This window comes from Myxine glutinosa, chromosome 6 (assembly GCF_964187855.1).
Source record: "Myxine glutinosa chromosome 6, kmMyxGlut1.1, whole genome shotgun sequence".
Classification (NCBI taxonomy): domain Eukaryota; kingdom Metazoa; phylum Chordata; class Myxini; order Myxiniformes; family Myxinidae; genus Myxine; species Myxine glutinosa.
In genome coordinates, this window is record NC_136266.1 from 183,124,962 (window position 1) to 183,146,146 (window position 21,185).

At 46.6% G+C, this 21,185-nt stretch overlaps 1 protein-coding gene across 2 annotated transcripts in view; it reads right to left on the reverse strand.

The window, feature by feature from the left end:
* Positions 1-201: 201 nt before the first annotated feature.
* The window catches only part of LOC137429315 (nodal homolog 4-A-like), a 50,894-nt gene continuing 29,910 nt past the window's right edge, over positions 202-21,185 (reverse strand). The window contains exons 4-5 of one of the 2 annotated variants that reach the window (XM_068119270.2): positions 4,756-5,079; positions 202-4,180 (exon numbers count right to left, since the gene is read on the reverse strand). In XM_068119270.2, coding sequence (XP_067975371.2) covers positions 4,028-4,180; positions 4,756-5,079 — 477 coding nt within the window. In that variant the 3' untranslated portion in view covers positions 202-4,027. Of the gene's footprint in view, positions 5,080-21,185 lie in introns of both variants that reach the window. The other variant, XM_078780931.1, reaches the window with a different exon arrangement.

Sequence of the window (21,185 nt, forward strand, 5' to 3'; positions counted from 1 at the left end):
TCAATCGCTGAATTAAAGCCAGGGGGGTTGACTCAGCCTGTCATCCTTCCGAGGTCGGCAAAGTGAGTACGAGTTCACTGGTAATTCCCTGTGTCGCAGGAGGCGACTAACAGGGTTCGTGGCAGGAATGGCATCCGGCCGTAAAACATTGCTTCAAAAAGGGGACCACGGTGCCTAAAAAGGGGACCACGGTGCCTAAAAAGGCAAACGCCTGCTCCGGGGAAAAATGGCCTCTAAAGGTGGTTCTTCTTCCCCTTTTTCATGTAAATGCCAAAAATTATGTTAAAAAGCCTATTTCACTTCCAGATTTCACCTCAGCAACAGCAGAAGTGAGTCGCTGAAAACACACACACAGTGCATGTGCGAAAAGGCCTCATCATCATTCATACATCATTTGGAAAGTGACTGAGTCCAAATCCCACTCCTGACAACCAAATTGTCATGACTCTGTCACCCTAATGGATGACGCGAGACCACGAGATGAACTCCCAAGATGGCGGCATTCCACACGTGACCGGCTTGGGGCCTAATTAATGTAACCTCGTGGTTCGAAGAGGAATTTGATTATGCTGAACAACAATCGTGTGACTCAGTTTAAAATCACCAGGTTTAATAATAAATAATGGGGGTGGGGACAGTAATATAACATGAACAGAACATTAATAGAAATGATAGAAACTCGATCAGCTTCATTGATCTGACTGAGACGGTCACGGATTTCACGGCTGTACTTGATTAAAAGTTCTTATTCGGGCCAAGACAGAACGAGGGGAAGAATGATGGAATTGTGTGGTGCAGGTGTGTGTGATCTTCCTTGTGAAGCATCTGGAGGTGTGACACAGGCTGGTCTCGCAGGTTGGCAGAGATGCCAATGACGCTTTGCAGGAGGCCCCTTATTGCTTTGCAGTATCTTGTCCGGCATGTCTGGCATCTCCCTCTGTCTGCTGGGTCTCTCTGCGTCTCCTGCGTTTTCCTTTTTCTGGTCAACCACCTTGGCACCCCTCTATAAAGCGGTCTCTCCACCCACACCTCGCCAGTGTCATGCATACCTGGAGTAGCACATGTGGACGCATCACCTCACCAGAGCATGTGCAGGGGTCTGCAGCCAGACCTGCACATGTGGACGTGCTATGTTGAGCAATGTGGAAGATTTGAGAGTCACAACGCACTCAGGTTTAGGGCCTAACCATGGGAATGCAGAGTTGTCACAAAGATTTGATGAACAATTACCTTTTTCCCCATTGGTACAGGTTGAGTGTGTGAACACCTTTGCCTTTTTCTTCCCCCTGCTGTTTTTTCTTGTCTGTAATTATTACCTCCACCACCGAAGGTATATGGAGGTTGTTTTCACCCCTGTCTGTCTGTCACTCGTATACACGTCACAATTCCAAACCGATAATCATGAAACTTTATGAAGTTGTAGAAGTAGTCTCAACTGAGGCCTATTGATTTTGAGGTCAAAGGTCATCTGGAGGTCAAATTTCTAAAATGCCTTTTTTTTTTATCCGAATGACTTGAAAATTGAACAGCATTTGCATATTGAATCACTGAATTTGGAAAACAACGATTTTTGAGGTCAAGAGGTCAAAGGTCAACTCAAGGTCAAACTTCTAAAATCATCAATTTTCATCTGATTGACCCGAGCGACAATTGAGATCATCAAATTTAATCCTAATGAAATGAACAATTTGATGTCTCCATGGCAACGTTTTTTTGGGGGGAGGGTGGGGATGGATGCACAACATCTTTCCTGTTTGTTTGCTTGTCCGTCTGTGAACAAGATATCTCAAAGTTATGGACGGATTCGGCCGAAATTTGGTGGAGAGGATGGGTACGTGACGCAGACTAAATGATTCGATTTTGGTGAAGACCCGGATACGGATCTAGATCTGAGAATTATTTAAGTGATTTTTCACCATTGAGAGATTGGGCAAAGAACGATATCTTGCTATACACTACCGGTCAAAAGTTTTAGAACGCCTCAATTTTTCCAGTTTTTATTGAAATTTACGCAATTTAATGTCTCAATGTACTCTGAAATTAAGCATAGAACAAATAAACAATTGGGGATAAAAAAGAAATCATAGAATCATTTTGTTTAACAAAATTTAATTTAAATTTTTGACTCGGCAAAGTAGCCACCTTTTGCAGGTATAACCGCCGAACACACTCGTGGCATTCTTTCTTCAATGGAAATCAAATATTGTTCGGGAAGTTCTTCCCAACACTGTTGCAGAAGTTCCCACAAATGTGTTGCACTTGTAGGTTGCTTTGCTTTCACCCTTCTGTCCAGTTCATCCCAAACCAGCTCGATGGGGTTTAAGTCTGGAGACTGTGCTGGCCATTCCATGATTTGAAGCCTACCGTCTTGTTCTTTTCCTCGAAGGTAGTTTTGACATAGCCTGGAGGTGTGTTTAGGGTCATTATCTTGCTGTAGGATGAACCCCTGACCAACTCGGCGTATACCAGAGGGTATTGCATGGCGCTGCAAAATGCTGTGGCAGCCCTTTTGGTTCAGGGTGCCAGTCACTCTGTGCAAGTCGGCGACTCTGGATCCAGCAAAAGAGCCCAGACCATCACGCTTCCTCCTCCATGTTTGACAGTTGGTGTCACACACTGAGGATCCATCCTTTCGCCTACTCGACGACGTACAAAAACCGTGCGTGATGAACCAAAGATTTCAAATTTTGATTCATTGCTCCATAAGACCTTCTTCCAGTCTTCAGTAGTCCACTGGCGGTGCTTCCTGGCCCAGGCAAGCCTCTTTTTCTTATTTTGCCATCTTAGCAATGGCCTTCTTACTGCCAATCGACCTGTCAAACCCGCAGCTCGAAGTCTTCTCTTCACAGTTGAAACTGAGACTTGCTTACTTCGACCAGTGTTAAGCTGTGCTTGAAGCTGTTGTCCTGTGAGCCGCCTATCACGCAAGCTGTTGACTCTCAGAAACTTGCCTTCTGATTTTGTTGTGGCTTTGGGTCTGCCAGACTTCTTCCTGTCAGAGTTTCCTCCAGTTTCCAAGTGCCTTTTGATGGTGTAGGAAACTGTATTCACTGACACCTTGGCTTTCTTTGCAATTTATTTGAAGGAAAGACCTACACTTTTAAGGGTTATAATGGTCTGTCTGTCTTACTGCTTACCTTTGTATCATTTCAGGTTATTCACTGGACTTGAATTGCTTAAATTTCAATAAAAACTGGGAAAATTGAGGTGTTCTAAAACTTTTGACCGGTAGTATATCGCAAGATATCTCATAAAGTTGTGGACGGATTTTGACGAAACTTGGTGGACAGGTTGGGTTTGTAACAAGGACAAATCGATTCGATTTTGGTGAAGATCCGAATACAAATCCGGATACAATAAAAAAAATTTAAGTGATAGGGACAAAAACGATATGTAGCACGGTATTCCAAAAGGTTGTGGATGACTTATGACAAAACGTGGTGGACGAGTTGATTCAGTGACAATAACAAGCGATTCGATTTTGGTTCATGTCGAATCCAGATCTGGTGTATCAGTAGAGATACAAACCGTAAACTGTTCGACCTGGTGAAGGTGTGCGCCCTACTGAGTGCGGTTCTCCTTGGTGATCTGGTTGTGGTTAGAGATGATTGAAAGTACCCAGGTGTGATTGGACTCCATAGAAAGGGAAATAGGTTAGTACATTGTGTTGAAGAGCAGGTGTGGAGGTGGATGTGAGAGGATGAAAAATTATCATTTTATGTAATAAATTGGTCTTGCTTGGAAGAGAGGGTATTGTGATCGGGGTGTAGATGTACAGTGTGCTGTACTTTAACTTCCATTTCCAATTCTCATGAAATGCCATCTTCACTTTTGTCATGGGATGCTAACAGCAACATGTATGAGTACATCCACATGCTGAGGAATGCTTTCTTTTTTTAATTATTATTTTTTTCTCTCTAAATTTTTTCATTTGTACATGAAATGTAGTTTTTTCATGATGTGATTAAAAACGAGTCCTAAACCTAACCCTAAGCTCATATACTCTCACTGGTTATTGTATGTGCTGTCACAAGCAGCCGCATTGTTCCACAATGAGTTCTTTGTGGTGACGCAAAACCACGTGCCCACTCTCCTGGTACAGCATACTGAGGGAACTCAGGTGTGTGGGTGCACAGCATGGCGAAGGGACACGTTGTGGATGGTGGAAGTGAACGAGACTCTGTTCAGAAGATGAGATAAAACGAGCAGGATTAATCACCACCACCATCACCATAATATGGATACCATTGATCGACTACAACCGACGTCCCACAACTCAATCACCACCACCACCCCGAACATGCATCCCACCAATCAGCCCTCAGTAAAATCTACATCTGACCAATCACTCCCACAATAGTTTACATCCCACTGAAACTATGATCAACTGTGTTATTGTGCAATCATAATCGTTCATGATCAACTTCAACGTGATTGGTATTAATATCAGGATATGTGATCATATTACTATAATTCACCAAATGTCTGTCCGTCTGTCTGTCCGTCTGTTCCCAGGTACCGCAAAAACGGCTGAACCGATCGCAACGAAATTTTGGGTGGGTAATCCTGGGACCCCTGGAGTAAAATAGGCGAGATTGTTTTCCCAATTTTCCAATTTCCCAATTTTCCAATTTTTCCAATTTTCCAGTTTTTCCAAATTAGGGCGGGTACCGTTGCTAGTATTCGACAATCCGCAAAAAGGTGACTGCAAATCCATTGGTCCCTGAGATATGTTGCACTTAGTAAGGGGCGTACCTGCATGTACGCGTGGTTCGTGGGCAGGTAAAGTTCATTCACCGGAGAGGGGCATGACCCTTCACATCGGAATGCATTGTACCGCCGTGGGTACACGATCCACTTCCCCCAACCAAGCTCATCAAAGTCGATGTAGAAATCGACCCGACGACAGGTGCTGTGAGTGTGAGGTACGTTAAACGCACCACCCCAACCGACGACCACATTCACCGATCTCGATCTTGCACCATCGGATTGCTCCTGAAGCCTCCCGGAGTTCCTCATGGGCTTCCTATTCAGAATGACGCCTTGGGGATGTTTCCGAATTCTCCTCTGGCGAGGGCCCTGTTGGTTAGAAAGGAAGGATCATCTGCCCATTTAACTCTTTTGTCACAACAAAATCAACCACTGTCAAAATCAATGTCAACTCACTCTTTTCAATCCCACTCCTCCCTCCAGGTCTTTAAAACAGCTGTTCAGCACCATCTCCTATCTTCCCCCATCCAAAACCTTGATCTTTTATACCCCCGTTAATTTACCCCAGATCCACTTTTTTGAAATTCCAACTTCTTTCCTGGAAGTCCGAGCAGTGTCCATGTATTTTATACCTCTCCCACCTCCCCCCCCCCCCCCCCGCCCCTTCCCGTGCCTCCTCCCCCCAAGCCCTCTCCCTCCCACAGATCTCCCGATGTCCCTGTTCTTTGCTGTTGTACTTGTGTGCTTCCCTCTCTCTCCCTATCTTGTCCCCCCTCCCTTTATTGTATGTTTTGTGTGTCCGTTTTTTTTTTCCTGATTGATGTTAGCTCTTACATGAGCCTCGATCTTGTATACAAAATAAATAAATAAATAAATAAATTAATAAAACCATATGAAACACAATGTCAGTTTGCGTGTTTGTACAGATGCTCAATGGAATACTGCTCTCCCCTCTGGGCTGGTGCTCCTGCCTCACACCTAGCTCGTCTTCACGCTGTTGAAACCAAAGCATTCAGAATCATTGGAATCTCCCGCGATGAAGCTAACTCCAAGGGCCTCTCACTCACTCACCGCAGGCAGGTTGGTGGTCTTTCCGTCTTCTACCGACTCCTCTCCTGCCTTGCCCCCCCAGCTCTCTCTGGGCTCTGTCCCGCAAATATTCCTACAGGTCGCACAAGATCTGCCTGCAACCCTCTTATGGTTAAACTGCCGAAATCAAGACTTTCTGCTCACCTTCACTCTTTCATTCCTCTTTACTCCCGCCTCTGGAACAAACTCCCTCACTCTCTTCAATCCCACTCCACCCTCCAGGTCTTTAAAACGGCTGTTCACCACCATCTCTTATCTTCCCCCATCTCTCTGAAGACCTGGACAAAATCACAGACTGGTCAAACAAGTGGAACATGTCTTTCAATCCTGACAAATCTCACACTCTTACTATGTCTCTCCGAAAAGATCGACTGGACAACCCTCCCATCTACTTTCTCAACAATCCTCTCCAAGAAGTTCTGTCGCTCAAGATTTTGGGTCTCACTATCTGCCATGATCTTTCTTGGGAAAACCACATTTCCAAGCTGGCCTCCAAAGCCAGTCGCCGACTGGGCATCCTCCGTCGTGCGAAGTCCTTCCTCGGCACACCTGAGCTCCTCACCACATACAAGGCTTTCATCCGCAGCTCAATGGAATACTGCTCTCCCCTCTGGGCCGGTGCTCCTGCCTCACACCTAGCTCGGCTTCACGCTGTTGAAACCAAAGCTTTCAGAATTATTGGAATCTCCCGCGATGAAGCTATCTCCGAGGGCCTTTCACTCACTCACCGCAGGCAGGTAGGTGGTCTTTCTGTCTTCTACCGACTCCTCTCCGGCCTTGCACCCCCAGCTCTCTCTGTGCTCTGTCCCCCAAATATTCCTACAGGTCGCACAAGATCTGCCAGCAACCCTCTGATGGTTAAACTGCCGAAATCTCGGCTCTCCGCTCACCTTCACTCTTTCATTCCTCTTTTCTCCCGCCTCTGGAACAAACTCCCTCACTCCCTTCAATCCCACTCCTCCCTCCAGGTCTTTAAAACAGCTGTTCACCACCATCTCTTATCTTCCCCCATCCAAAACCTTGATCTTTTCTACCCCCGCTAATTCACCCCAGATCCACCTTGTTTGAAATTCCAACTTCTTTCCTGGAAGTCCTGGCAGTGTCCATATGTTTTATACCTCTCCCACTGCCCCCTTCCCACGCCCCCCCCCCCCAAAGCCCTCGCCCTCTCTCAGATCTCTCGATGTCTCCATGTCTCTCGGTCCCTGCTCTCAAATGTTGTGTTTGTGTCCTTCCCCCTCTCTCCCCATCTTGTCTACCGCTCCCTATGTTATATGTTTTATGTGTCGGTTTGTCTTTCTGTGTGTTCATGTGATTAATGTTCGCTCTTTCACGAGCCTCGATATTGTATACAAAAAAAAAAAAAAAAAAAAAAAAAAAAAATCCAAAACCTTGAACTTTTCTACCCCCGCTAATTTCACCCCAATTCCATTTTTTTGAAAGACCAACTTCTGTCCTGGAAGTCCTTGGTGTCCTTGTGTTTTATACTTCTCCCTCCCCCCCCCCTCCCCCCTTCCCACGCCTCCTCCCCCCAAACCCTCTCCCTCCCACACATCTCCCTGCTCTCAAATGTTGTGTGCTCTCAAGTGTTTGTGTGCTTCCCCTTCTCTCCCCATCTTGTCTTCCGCTCCCTCTTTTTATATATTTTGTTTGTCTGGTTGATTTGTTTGTGAAGTAAATGTCAGCTCTTTCACGAGCCTCGATTCAGTATACAAAAAAAAAGAAAAAGAAAAAAAGATGTCTGTCCCCCTTCATAAGGGTAGGTTTTAAAGTTCAATCTTTTAACATGAATGTGTGTTCACTCCGGTCTATTTTTTTTAGGATAAAACAAACTCGAAAAACATTTTCCATAAAGAGTAATTATGTCTCTTCTATTGGAATTGTAAACGGTGGCTTGCAAACCGAGCCTCAAGGGCGGTGTACAGAAACGGTTTTTTAAAATAACATAAAATAAAAGAGGCAGGGAGGTGAAATTCGCTGCACGTGATGTACAACGCACATAGAGTAAAACGAGTGTTAATTTACATCCGTATGATGTCTAATACATAAAGAGGATACATCATACAAGCACACCTGACACTAGGCCGAGGCTTCAGACTTTGGCACGCTCAGTTGCTGTACCGTCTAATAAACTGATTGAGGTTGTCGCCACTTTTTATAGCTATAGAATTTCTAACTGTATTTGTGTTTCATGTAAGGAATCTTTTCATGTCCCCACAAAGGATAAGGGACATTTGCTTAAAGAGATAGCTATAGATTCTCTTCTGTGGAACTGGGTAAGGCCAGACAGAATGGGGGCTGCACGTCACGTTCCCCTCCACAAACAGAGGGAGATAACTCCTCACCTGTACCTGTCCTTAAATTCAGGACCCTCGGATCCCAAGCCCCCCACCCTAACCGTGAAGCCAACACCAGGATTAGGGTGGTTGGAGGCAGTTATAAGAAATGTGTCAATGTTTGAAGAGCCCTTAATCAAAGTTTTAATCATACATGACCTGGGGGCATACAGTCCCCCCCCCCCCCCCCATCATATATCATCACCCTGTTGTCATAATGTCAGCTCCCCCCAATCATCAAATGTGACAATTTTCCCCAACCAGGTATATGACGTAATATATGAATGCTCCCTAAAGGGTGTTGAAAGAAACATAACTGGCAAAACCAAATGGCATTCATGACATTCTACCTTTCAGAAGCGCAATTGTCGGCTATAAAATTCACCCAATATGTCGGATAAATATGTGAGGGACATACATACATACATACATACATACATACATACAGACATACATACATACATACGGAGAGACAAACACGATAAACGCAGGAACATCTACACCGTCAAAAATCGTTTGTTTAATCACAAATTTTCCAGTTCTAAAAGCCTCTTTGCAATTTTGAAGAAGAAGAAGAAGCGCTAAGTTATGGTTTATTCACACAGCAGTTTGAACGGAAACATCTATTATTCTATGACATTGGAAACCCTTTCGAAGGACACGGAATGAGCATACAAAATTATATATACAGTCGTGATGTTTTGCAAAGCAATATAATCTTATATATTGATTATATAAGATTCTGTCTGATTAATATATTGATTCTGTCAATATATAAGATTATTCAACAAATGTCTGTCTGTCCATTCCCAGGTACCGTAAAAACGGCTGAACCGATCACAACGAAATTTTGGGTGGATAATCCTGGGACCCCCTGGAGTAAAATAGGCTATATTGGTTTTCCAATTTTTCCAATTTCCAATTTTTCCAATTTTTCCAGTTTTTCCAGTTTTTCCAAACACGAACCACCTTTAGAACCACCTTTAGAACCACCTTTAGAGGCCATTTTCCCCTGCAGAGCAGGGGTTGGACTTTGTCGGGCACCATGGTGCCCTTTTTGATGCAATGTTTTACGGTCGGATGCCCTTCCTGCCACCAACCCTGTTGGTCGACTCTTGCGACACACAGGGTACTCAATTTGAGTACCAGTACCAGTTAGGTTGCCCTATGGCCTGTTTTGCCTTTCATACTCCCAATTGAGTACCAGTACCAGTGAACTGGTACTCAATTTGCCGACGTCCGAAGGATGACAGGCTGAGTCAACCCCCCTGGTGTTAATTCAGCGATCGACCGGGATTCGAACCCAGGATCCTAGGATCCCAAGCCGGCACCCTAACCGCTAAGCCAACACCAGGCTTATAATATATGAACCATGAAGAATTAAACTTTAAATGATTAAAATAAAACGCAGATTTTATCAAAACCAAAATTCAAAGTGCTGTGCAGAAACTTCTTTTCCTGTAAGCATTTTAAACCAAAACAAGATTATTAAAGTCTCGTACATCTTTACCACCTCCTTCAAAATTCCAATTTCCTTCAAAAGTTTTTCCAAACACGATGGAATAATATTTACCGATATGAACAGTGATGTGGCTTTTATTGAAATTCTACAAATACTGCTTAGATTTTGATGATTTGTGTGTGATATGATTTAACGGATGTTTATATAAATCGTTTAAAATAAAAATAAAAGCCTTCAATTTCTGATATTTTGCCTTTTCATTTTTTCATACTCCCAATCGAAGCCTCGCCCGTAGGGCGGGTACCGTTGCTAGTATAATATAAAACCAAACTACACAGAAGGAACCCACAAACAACAACAACCACAGCCACGATAACAATAGAGTTTCATAAAAGAATCTTATTTTCACTTGTTTTACTTCATGTGTTTCACGTGTTTGTTTGTGTTTCACACTGAATGAAAAACGTGAAGGTAGAGCATGCAGATTGTGATACATGACAGGTTCAACGATATGTCCGGCCTGAACGGCATAGGAATCAAAATGGCAGCGTGTGGAGTCAGCCGTCGTACCGCCGTAATGACATCACATCAGCCCTAGCATGTGACCATATCCTCAGCTCTGATTGGTGTACGTTTGAGGGAGCATACAGACACTGTTCTCGACGGCTTTGCCCTATGGCTATGCCGTAAAAATGCATATATATACACTATACAGTATATATATATACTAGCGGGGTCACCCGTGGGAATCCCACGGGCATGGATGTGTGTGACATTTCGACATATTGAGTTATATGCTGCACATTCATTTTTACAAAATGGTTACTGGCAAGTCATCAGATCCAGAAATGGTGTGAATTTAGTTATTTCACATAATATGTGACCCCTCACTCCTCTCCACCTGACACTCTCCTGTCTCCACCTGACACTCTCCTGTCTCCACCTGACACTCTCCTCTCTCCACCTAGCACTCCTCTCCTCTCCAAACCCTCACATCCCTCTCCTTTCCAATCCCTCACCTCTCCAATCCCTCACACTCCTCTCCTCTGCAATCCTTCACACGCCTCTCCAATCGCGCCTCACACTCCTCTCCAATCGCGCCTCACACTCCTCTCCAATCGCGCCTCACACTCCTCTCCAATCGTGCCTCACACTCCTCTCCAATCGTGCCTCACACTCCCCTCCAATCACTCCTCTCCAATCGTGCCTCACACTCCTCTCCAATCACGCCTCACACTCCTCTCCAATCGTGCCTCACACTCCTCTCCAATCGCGCCTCACACTCCTCTCCAATCGCGCCTCACTCGCCTCTCCAATCGGCTTTCCCCGTCTCGTTTCTCTCCTTTTTCTCCCGTCTCGTTCTTTTTCTTGCTCCAAATCGGCCCGTCGGAATCGGAAATCGGCCCGTCTCGCCCGTCGGCCCGTCGGAATCGGAAATCGGCCCGTCTTGCTTTTGTGCTTGTGCGTAAATAAATTGTGTTCATGACACCATTTCTGGTGTTGGGCTAGCGGCTAGGGTGCCGGCTTAGGATCCTGGGTTCGAATCTCGGTCGATCGCCGAATTAATGCCAGGGGGGTTGACTCAGCCTGTCATCCTTCCGAGGTCGGCTAATTGAGTACCAGTTCACTGGTAATTCCCTGTTTGTCGTTGAAGGCGGCAAAAAGGGTTGGCGTCAGGAAGGGCATCCGGCCGTAAAACATTGCTTCAAAAAGGGGACAAAAAAACAACAACTACCACGGTCCCCGAAAAGGCCAACCCCGCTTTGCGGGGAAAAATGGCCTCTAAACGGTGGTTTTTACACCATTTCTGGATCTGATGACTTGCCAGTAACCATTTTGTAAAAATTAATGTGCAGCATCTAACTCAATATGTCGAAATGTCACACACATCCATGCCCGTGGGATTCCCACGGGTGACCCCGCAAGTTTGCATTGACGTTCGTCGATGGACTCGTTCGCCCGTCTCATTCGTTTTCTTGCTGCATCCTGTTCAAGTCTGCGTTCATCGATCGTCTCATTCATTTTGGAAATAGAAGTTTCCACGCAGCGCATGAATTGTCACGATCCTCAAGAGGAATTTGTCTCGTAATCATCAAATGATAAATGGCAAGTAAATTATATTGTGAAATTAAAGATTTCAAATAAACCTATTTAAAGTGTATTCGCACATAACTAATTTAAAAAACGAAGAAATATCTCTCGGTAATTTCCTGAAACATATTTTACTTCCGGCTAATAATGTTGAATTAAATAAAAACGAAGAAATATATGTCGGCATCATTGTTGACGTTTTTGTGACGACTGTCATCAAACGAAAAAGTAATATATCTTAACGGAAAAGCAAAAGCGAATTTTTAATATATATCGACACGTTGCCGTCGGTGTCATGTTGGGCGGTGTATGATACACCATGACGCGATTTTTAAAAATATATCTCTGCATTTTCCCGCGTGTGTGGAATGTTCTCAATTATTGCTGACACCGAGTCCAAAACCATCGATAAAAATGAAATCATATGGTGAGTTAGATTGGAGATAAAGGCGTGAGAGAGACTCAATGGCCTTGAAGTTGAAGTTACAGGCGTTTGAGAATTCATTTCGTTCTATAAACGGCAACTTTCATTGGATTTCCTTCCCGTTTTTTTTCAACCGAGTCGAAAACTATGTTAGCGACTGTGAAAAATGAAATGATATATCGAATTTTTAATATGTATCGACACGTTGCCGTCGGTGTCATGTTAGGCGGTGTATGATACACCATGACGCGATTTTAAAAAATATATCTGCATTTTCCCGCGTGTGTGGAATGTTCTCAATTATTGCTGACACCGACTCTAAAACCATCGATAAAAATGAAATCATATGGTGAGTTAGATTGGAGATAAAGGCGTGAGAGAGACTCAATGGCCTTGAAGTTACAGGCATTTGAGAATTCATTTCGTTCTATAAACGGCAACTTTCATCGGATTTTCTTCTCGTTTTTTTCAACCGAGTCTAAAACTATGTTAGCGACTGTGAAAAATGAAATGATATATCGAATTTAAAATAGATATCGACACATTGCCGTCGGTGTCATGTTGGGCGGTGTATGATACACCATGACGCGATTTTAAAAAATATATCTCTGCATTTTCCCGCGTGTGTGGAATGTTTGTGGAAAATTAAAGATTTCAAATAAACCTATTTAAAGTGTATGCGCACATAACTAATAAAAAAAACGAAGAAATATCTCTCGGTAATTTCCTGAAACATATTTTACTTCCGGCTAATATGTTGAATGAAATAAAAACGAAGAAATATATGTCGGCATCATTGTTGACGTTTTTGTGACGACTATCATCAAACGAAATAGTAATATATCATAACGGAAAAGCAAAAGCGAATTTTTAATATATATCGACACATTGCCGGCGGTGTCATGTTGGGCGGTGTATGATACACCATGACGCGATTTTAAAAATATATCTCTGCATTTTCCCGCGTGTGTGGATTGTTCTCAATTATTGCTGACACCGAGTCTAAAAGTAAAACCATCGATAAAAATGAAATCATATGGTGAGTTAGATTGGAGATAAAGGCGTGAGAGAGACTCAATGGCCTTGAAGTTACAGGCCTTTGAGAATTCATTTCGTTCTATAAACGGCAACTTTCATCGGATTTTCTTCCCGTTTTTTTTCAACCGAGTCTAAAACTATGTTAGCGGCTGTGAAAAATGAAATGATTTATCGAATTTGATTTGAAATAAAACTGGGGGAGAGCAAGACACCACGGGCCTACAAAACAGGACTCAAAGCTATGCGAGTTAATAAAATGGTGGATATTTGTTTATAGCCACTCCCAGAATGGGTGGAGCTATGGGTGGAGCTACTCTGCAAACCGAGTAAGCCACACCCCGGACAGACACCCAACAGATAGACAGACAGACAGACAGAATCATCTACGGCTATTATAATATAGATATATATATATATATATATATATATATATATATATACAGTGAAACCTTGACTTACGAGTGCACCAACTTACGAGTTTTCCGAGATACGAGCTGTCGCTCGGGCGGTTTATTGCTTTGAGATGCGAGCCGAGATCTGAGTTATGAGCTTACGCCACCCGCCACCAAGTGGGTTCCGGTCATGTGGTTATCTTGCCGTGCAAGCATCTCTGCCGTATATCGCTGCTGCTTTGTTTTCGCATTTTGGTTATTTTGGAGCTGACGCCACCCGCCACCAGGTGGGTTCAGGTCACGTGGTTATCTTGCCGTGCAAGCATCTCTGCCGTATATCGCTGCTGCTTTGTTTTCGCATTTTGGTTATTTTGGAGCTGACGCCACCCGCCACCAAGTGGGTTCCGGTCACGTGGTTATCTTGCCGTGCAACCATCTCTGCCGTATATCGCTGCTGCTTTGTTTTCGCATTTTGGTTATTTTGGAGCTGACGCCACCCGCCACCAAGTGGGTTCCGGTCACGTGGTTATCTTGCCGTGCAACCATCTCTGCCGTATATCGCTGCTGCTTTGTTTTCGCATTTTGGTTATTTTGGAGCTGACGCCACCCGCCACCAGGTGGGTTCCGGTCACGTGGTTATCTTGCCGTGCAAGCATCTCTGCCGTATATCGCTGTTGCTTTGTTTTCGCATTTTGGTTATTTTGGAAAATTTCTTAGTTTTAACCATGGGTCCTAAGAAATTGAGTGCCAAGGGCAGTACTGAGAAGAAGAAGAGGATGATGTGCTTGGATATAAAACACGCAATCGTCGAAAAACATGAGCGAGGTGTGCGTGTTGTCGACTTGGCGAGGCAGTACGATCGTAGTACTTCTACGATATGTACGATTTTGAAGCAGAAGGAGTCGAGAGAGGCTATAACGCCAGCCAAGGGCGTTACGATTATTTCAAAGCTCCGGACCTCTATCCATGAAGAGATGGAGAAGTTGTTGTTTGTGTGGTTGACGGAGAAGCAGCTCGCAGGATGCCGAGGAGGACGTATATAACGGCAGAGGAGAAGAGCATGCCAGGCCACAACTTGTTCAGAGTGCCGGCGATAGCTCGCCTTCTCTTTGTGGAAAACACGGTGAGATCCCTAACATCCAACAACTGATGGGACGCAAACGGGGCGCCCAGTTTAGCGGTACACACATTGATGAATCACCCTGCCTGTGATTCACCCATGACAGGTTATAGCTGGGTCGGGATTCAAACCCAGGCTGGACAGTTTAGAGTCAAGTGTGCGTACCTCCAGTCCAGGCCATCCTGCCAACTTGTATGCTGCATACAGGTGAAATATAAAGCGCGAGATATTTTTTATATATACTGTATATTTAAAAAAAATTGGTGTGGTTTTTGGCGGGCTGGAACGGATTAATAGCATTTCAATGCATTTTAATGGGGAAATTTAATTTGAGAAACGAGCAAATTGAGTTACGAGCTCGGTCACAGAACGAATTAAACTCGTAAGTCAAGGTTTCACTGTATATATATATATATATATTGTTGCGGATATGGGATTTGGATCCATCCATATCCGCTTGTAAATATTCCCCTATTTCCTCAATGCTTCCCAACTATCCCCAATCCCCCATTCCCTAGTCCCATTTTCTGTAAACAACACTCTGTAGACCCGACCTCCCCCTATTTCCCCCCATTAAATGTCGCATCCAGGTCCACCGCATCTCACGTAGACAACTATAGGACATCTTGCTAGTTATTCTTAGTCTATGTCAGTTAAGGACTCGTTTCCATTAATTCTGACTCTTCGTTGCACCAGAATGTGATTGTATGGCACCGTTAGGAAGTTTAGGACCTCCCAATACCTCCCCGCAGCTCTTCCTCGCGGTTCAGCAACAACAACAACAACAACAACAACAACAACAACAACAGCGGCGGCGGCGCGGGGAGTGTGCGTCCTCACTCCGGCTTGGTTGGTAGGGGGTGTTGGGAGCAACACCAGGCCTTTCCAACGAGCCGCCATTGAACATGTGCTCGACGGGGTTACCAAGTAGGGGCTCGCTGTCAGCTCCTCGTCAAGGGCGGAGCCCGGTAACCCCTGCACCCAATAGAAGCGGCGGACCGGTCCCATCTGGGGCGGAGTCAACCAGCCGAGGGCGTGTCACTCCCCGCTGAGCATGCGCAGGTAGAGGGAGGTGACGTCAGATGCGCGCAGAGCTTGTAGAAGAAAGACGCCACCTCCGAGCGCTGTGACACCTCCCCGCATCTCTGGACTGGACCGTGCTGTATCCTGTCCCTGAGCCAAGGTGCACCTTGTGCTATCGACTGCCTGTCCTTCCCTGCCATCAATCCCTGTGTAAGTCAGTCTTGTTCCGTTTGTCTGTGGTCTGTCTGGGATAGATAAGATTGTGTCTAAGTGCCTATCTCTTCTGTGTCTTTACCTCATTACCTTGTAATCTACCCCTTTTTTCCACCACCAATTATATCCTCCTCCGGAGGTCTTGAGAACTGTACCCCTTGTGTCGTTTCATTGATCCCAGTCGTTGTGTCCTTTCCAAATCATTGATTTAGCATAGCGCGACTTGGTCAACGTCGGGTGGAATCGGGTGAGTTGGGGAAGAATCGGGGGGAATTGTTAGGTCGCGGCAATACCACCGCTCGGTAAATAACATCTAATCCGCGATCCGTATCAACTGGTGTCGAGGAGTGAGATCGGACCCGAAGCGCGCTTAACGCGCTCAAAATTACAAGTAACCGAAATTTGTTTTGTTTTAAAATAAAAACCCGAATTTTGAAAGTCGCGCTATGGTGGATCAAGACGGCTGGGTTCCGGTAGAGGAGAGTGAGGCAGGGTCGATCCAGGACCAAATTGAGGGACATGAGGAGAGCGAAGCAGTGAGGGCGGCAGGTTCGCAAAATGGCGTCCTCGCGCACGAAGTTGCGGGCGCGCAAAATGGCGCCTCGCACATGGCTACGGCGGCCACACCCGCTGCACAAGTGGGAGGGATGGCCCAAATGCAGGCCCTCATGGAGCAATTTATGGTACAAATGCAGGCGTCCCTCAACCTGCAGAAGGACGATATGAGGGCTAATAGTGAGCAAATGAGGGCTGATAGGGAGCGATTGGGTGAGCGATTGGAGGGCCAAATGGGGGTAATGAGGGACGAAGCGAGGGGTACCGGTGAGGCGTTAGACAATGGGATAAAAGAGGTGAAAAATGGGTTAACGGGGGTAGAAAACAGAATGGCCGCTCAAGAGAATCAAATAAAAGAGGTAAAGAATGGGTTAACGGGGGTAGAAAACAGAATGGCCGCTCAAGAGAATCAAATGGAAGGGATGCAAAAGGGGTTAGAGGGGTTAGAAAACAGTATGGAAGGCAAATTGAGGGACATGAGGGACCAAGCAGAAAGGGAAGTTAAAAAAATGGGGCAGCAGATAGAGGGGGTCAGAATGGGGGTAGAAACTAAATTGGATGCTCACAGGGAGGAAATGGAGCAGATGAGGGTGGCATCTGGGCAGGAGATGCAGGTGATGGGAGAGGAGATCAGAAGAGGTGTGAGTGAGGAGGTCGGAGGAGTGCGCGAGGAGGTGAGGCACTGTAAGGAGCGCATGGAGAAGGAGGTGAGAAAGGGGACTGTAAAATTGCAAGGTGGTATAGAGGAGTTGACGCTGGAAGTGGAACAGCTGACGGAGGGACAAAAAGAACTAACGGAGCAGGTTCAAAGGAACACTGCGGTACTAGGAGGGTTGAGAGCGACACAAAACGACATAAAAAATGACTTGATAGCGACACAGAGGCAATGTCAGATGGTACGTGAGGGACTGACAACGAGGTTGGACGAGGTGACAGAGGTAATGGAGACGAAGGACCGGCAGGTGAGGACGCACATAGAAACGGTCAAGGTGGCCTTAGAGGACGAGCTTGAGGAGACGCACCGGGAAATAAAAGAGGTGAAGCAGAAATTAGAAGAAGTGGAAGAAGGGGTAAGCGAAATTAAGAAGCGACGGAGAGGGGATAAGAAAGAGATAAAAGAGGAAGTAAAAGAATTGGTCCAAAGTCTGTGTTCGGATCGTGATGATGTGCTCATTAACCGGATGAGGGATTCGCAGGTGATGGAGGAGAAGCGAAGAGAAAGAGGACCCGGTGTAAGTGGTGACCAATATGGTCGTGCGTATGATGCGCCAGGTGATTTAATAAGCTTGGGGGTCGAGATGGACCCGGGTGTTCGTGAGAGGCCGTTGGTGAAGTGTGCGACAGGTCTGGTGTGCGAAAAAGGAGGTGTGCGAGAAAGTCCGACTCTGGGGTGTGTGAGGAAAAAGTGCGTGCCAAGGAGTGAGGGTGCTGTCGAGAGTGAGTCGGTCGTAGCGCGTGTGCGAGGGAGCACATGGAAGCGCGTAGTGAGGAGTGTTACGGAGGATGTCAAGGGAGAATGCACGCCTGTGGTGAGAGTTACAGGGGATGTAACGGGAGAGTGTGCGCGAGAAAGATGTGTGACGGACAGGTGCATGGGGAAAGAGTGCGCTGTCAAAAGTAAGGAAGAGTGTACACCTGTGGTGAGTGTTACAGAGGGTGTAACGGGAGAGTGTGCGCGAGAAAGGTGTGTAACGGACGGGTGCATGAGGAAAGAGTGCGCTGTCAAGAGTGGAGGTGAGAGTAGTAAGAGTGACACGGAGCGTGAGTTGGTTGTGACAGGTGAGAAAGGAAGCACACCTGGAATGGTAGAGCGTGTGTGGGAATGCACGCTGGAATTGGAAGTGAGGCACGTGGTTGGGTGTGCGAGTGAAAGCACACCTGTGATTGTCACAGAGGAGGTGACCGAGGAGGGGGCGCGAAGAGGTGTGTTGGTGAGGTGTGCGAACAACGAATGTGTGCCAAAGTGTTCGGTGGTCAGGTGTGTGACCAAGGCTGTGAGTGGAATGAGTGTACCTGGGTGTGTTAGAGAAGGTACGACGAGGAGGATGGGAACAGCTGGAGGTATGAGCAAGAAAGGGGTAGCGTATGCATGTAAGCATGCAGGTGAGGCATCGACGGTAACCGGGTTAGCGGTTAGAGCGACTTATAGCCGAATCGGGCCCTCGGTGCGTGCCGGGCTTCGCGTGCCGTGAGAACCAGCGGGGATCCGAGCCACGGCGGGTTCGAAAGGACCGCCGTACACGATCCACGCTGGGCCTCGCTTTGAACGGCCGCGTCCGTGCTCCACTAGGCGGAGCTGGCAGCCCGATAGGAAGGGTCGTCATGGCGACCACTTTTTGTTGAGGCATTCCGGCAGGTCGAGATCGGGCCATGGGATGGCTCCGTGCCGAGATGGTGCGTGGGACCTCGGCCCGGGTAAACCTCCTTCCCTGCACCGAATGCGGGACGTATCCAGCCGCTGGCACCAAACAACCCGCATTCATGGCTTGGCTGTACGAAGCCGAGCTTTAGAAGTTAATTGGCGCACCGAGAGGCATTAGTAAGTAGACTGTAATGATGAGGATAGTGTTTTGGCCCCAAAATTAGAAAAACAAAATTTGATGATTGGCAAAGGATTGGCAGTAATGATTGGCAGATGATGGGTAGTGATTGGCAAATTTTTGATTTGTTGAAATTTGATGTGCAAAATTGGTAGTGGGAGATGCCCGATGTGGTGGGATGGCAACTCTGTCATCCCTCACAAGGGGGGCAAATGCGCTATAGATTATGGGGTTGATGGCAGTGAAAACTAGCCCGGGTGGGTTAGGATATTGTGTGTAGGGATCTAGCGAAGATGACATTAGGTGACGCTAAGATTAGTTAGTGACTGATACCTGTAGTGGGGACGCAGGTAGTTTAGTGTGGATGATAATGACGAGGGAGCGCAATAGTTTAAAGGGACGACTGGGAAGCGCAAGTTTCAGAGGGGAGTAGTGAGATGAGATGATGCTGTGTGAGAACTGGACAGGTGTGTGGAGCGGTGAGGGAGTAGTGAGTGTTGTGGATCAGCGCGAATGCGCTTGGGGGAGAGAAGGGTGCAGGCGGCACCAAGTATGAGAGCACAGGTGTGCAAGTACAGGTGTGTGGAATACATGGAGTATTGGAATGAGTGGTGTGGAGAGAGTTGGAGTAAGTGGTACGGAGTGGTGTGCATGGTGCGAAGGTGTGGATGGGGGAAGAGTGGACCCCTTTCACGAGTACCCGGGACGGGTAGTGTAAGTGTTAGGTAGAGGGTATAGGTAAATTGTGGTTGGATATTGGCATCTGTGGTGCGGGTGGAAGAATGGTATTTGGATGGGTGCATCAGTGTGGTGGAAATGGCTGGGCGTGTAGCCTGTTAGTGTGTGTAGTTGGTTTGGGCACTCCACCACTGTGAGGATGTCGGCCAGGTGAGGCCGCAGGTGGGCTCTGGGAGCCGTTAGTGTCAGTGGGTGCCTGAGGCTCCCGGGTGTGGATCGGGCAGCCCGTGCCAGAGAGGGCACTGAGGGGGTGAGAGTGCGAGAGGGCCTTCCCCAGTTAGTTAGGTTAGGGTGAGGAGCAGGTAAGCTCGGGTGGCAACTACAGTGGTGGAGATGTGCAGGTGGGTAGACCTGCTGGGAGAGCTACACGTCACAGCCCAGAAATTGTGCGAGGGCACCGGGAGATGAATCGGGGGAGTGAGACCCCAAATTGAGAAGCACCACAGTTTGGTCAATGGGAATTGGTTTTTAGAACCCATAGTGTAAGTTGGCCAATGGATTGGCAGGGAAAGACCCCGGGTAATGTAAAGTTGTTAAAGTCATTTAGGAAATAGTTAGGATTGATGAACCTGTCGCTCCATACGCAGCCACTTACCTGAGGTGATGATGATGACTCCACACCTGTGTTCCTTTGTTTTGTGTTGCAGGAAATGGGAATTGCTGTGTGGATTTGTGAGACGCATCACGACGTGGATGAGACATTGGGGTGATTCCATCTCTCCCTCCTTAGGAGGGACTGATGATGAATTGGTGATGGCAAATTTTGATGTTGAGTTGGAAATGGCAAATTTGATTGGTTAGGAGGGAGAGAAGACGAATTTGGTTTATGGGAGGAACGGGGAAGACAGTAGGGACGTTTGTTGATGTGTAAAGTAGATGTTTATGGGTAGTGTGGTGTTTTGTGGATACAGTAAGGGGTAAGGGAGGGGCAATGTAGGTTACCTGGTGGGGGGGGGGGGGGAGGCATACGGTAGAAACGTACCTGTCTCACCTGGTTCCCATGTGCCCCCAGTGTGCATTACCTTGTATTACGTGCACTTTTGGGCCCTTACCACCTTACTCACTTGTTTTCTTTTGTCTCCCACCTCCGAGGATCTGGCTTTGGGGCGGAGAGAGAGGAGAGAGAGGTGCTGGCTCCGCAGTTGTGGGCCTGTACTTTCGCTGCTTGCTGCCTGGATCGATACACCATATGGACCGCAATTTTTGTGGCCGCCCACCATGGACCGCAGTTCTTTTGCGGGCAAGCACCACCCATGGATGGACCTCTGGGTCAACGTGGCACCTATGCCATACAGGTGAACCACTTTTAGTTGGCCCCCCTGACGGCCACAATTTAGAAATGGACGCGGTTGGCGCCTTTCTTTATTCCTAAAGAAGCCAGAAGGCCAAGTGCACTCCATGAAGGCAAGACCAGCGGCAGAACATCGGCCGGCTGCGACACCACCGGTGACCAT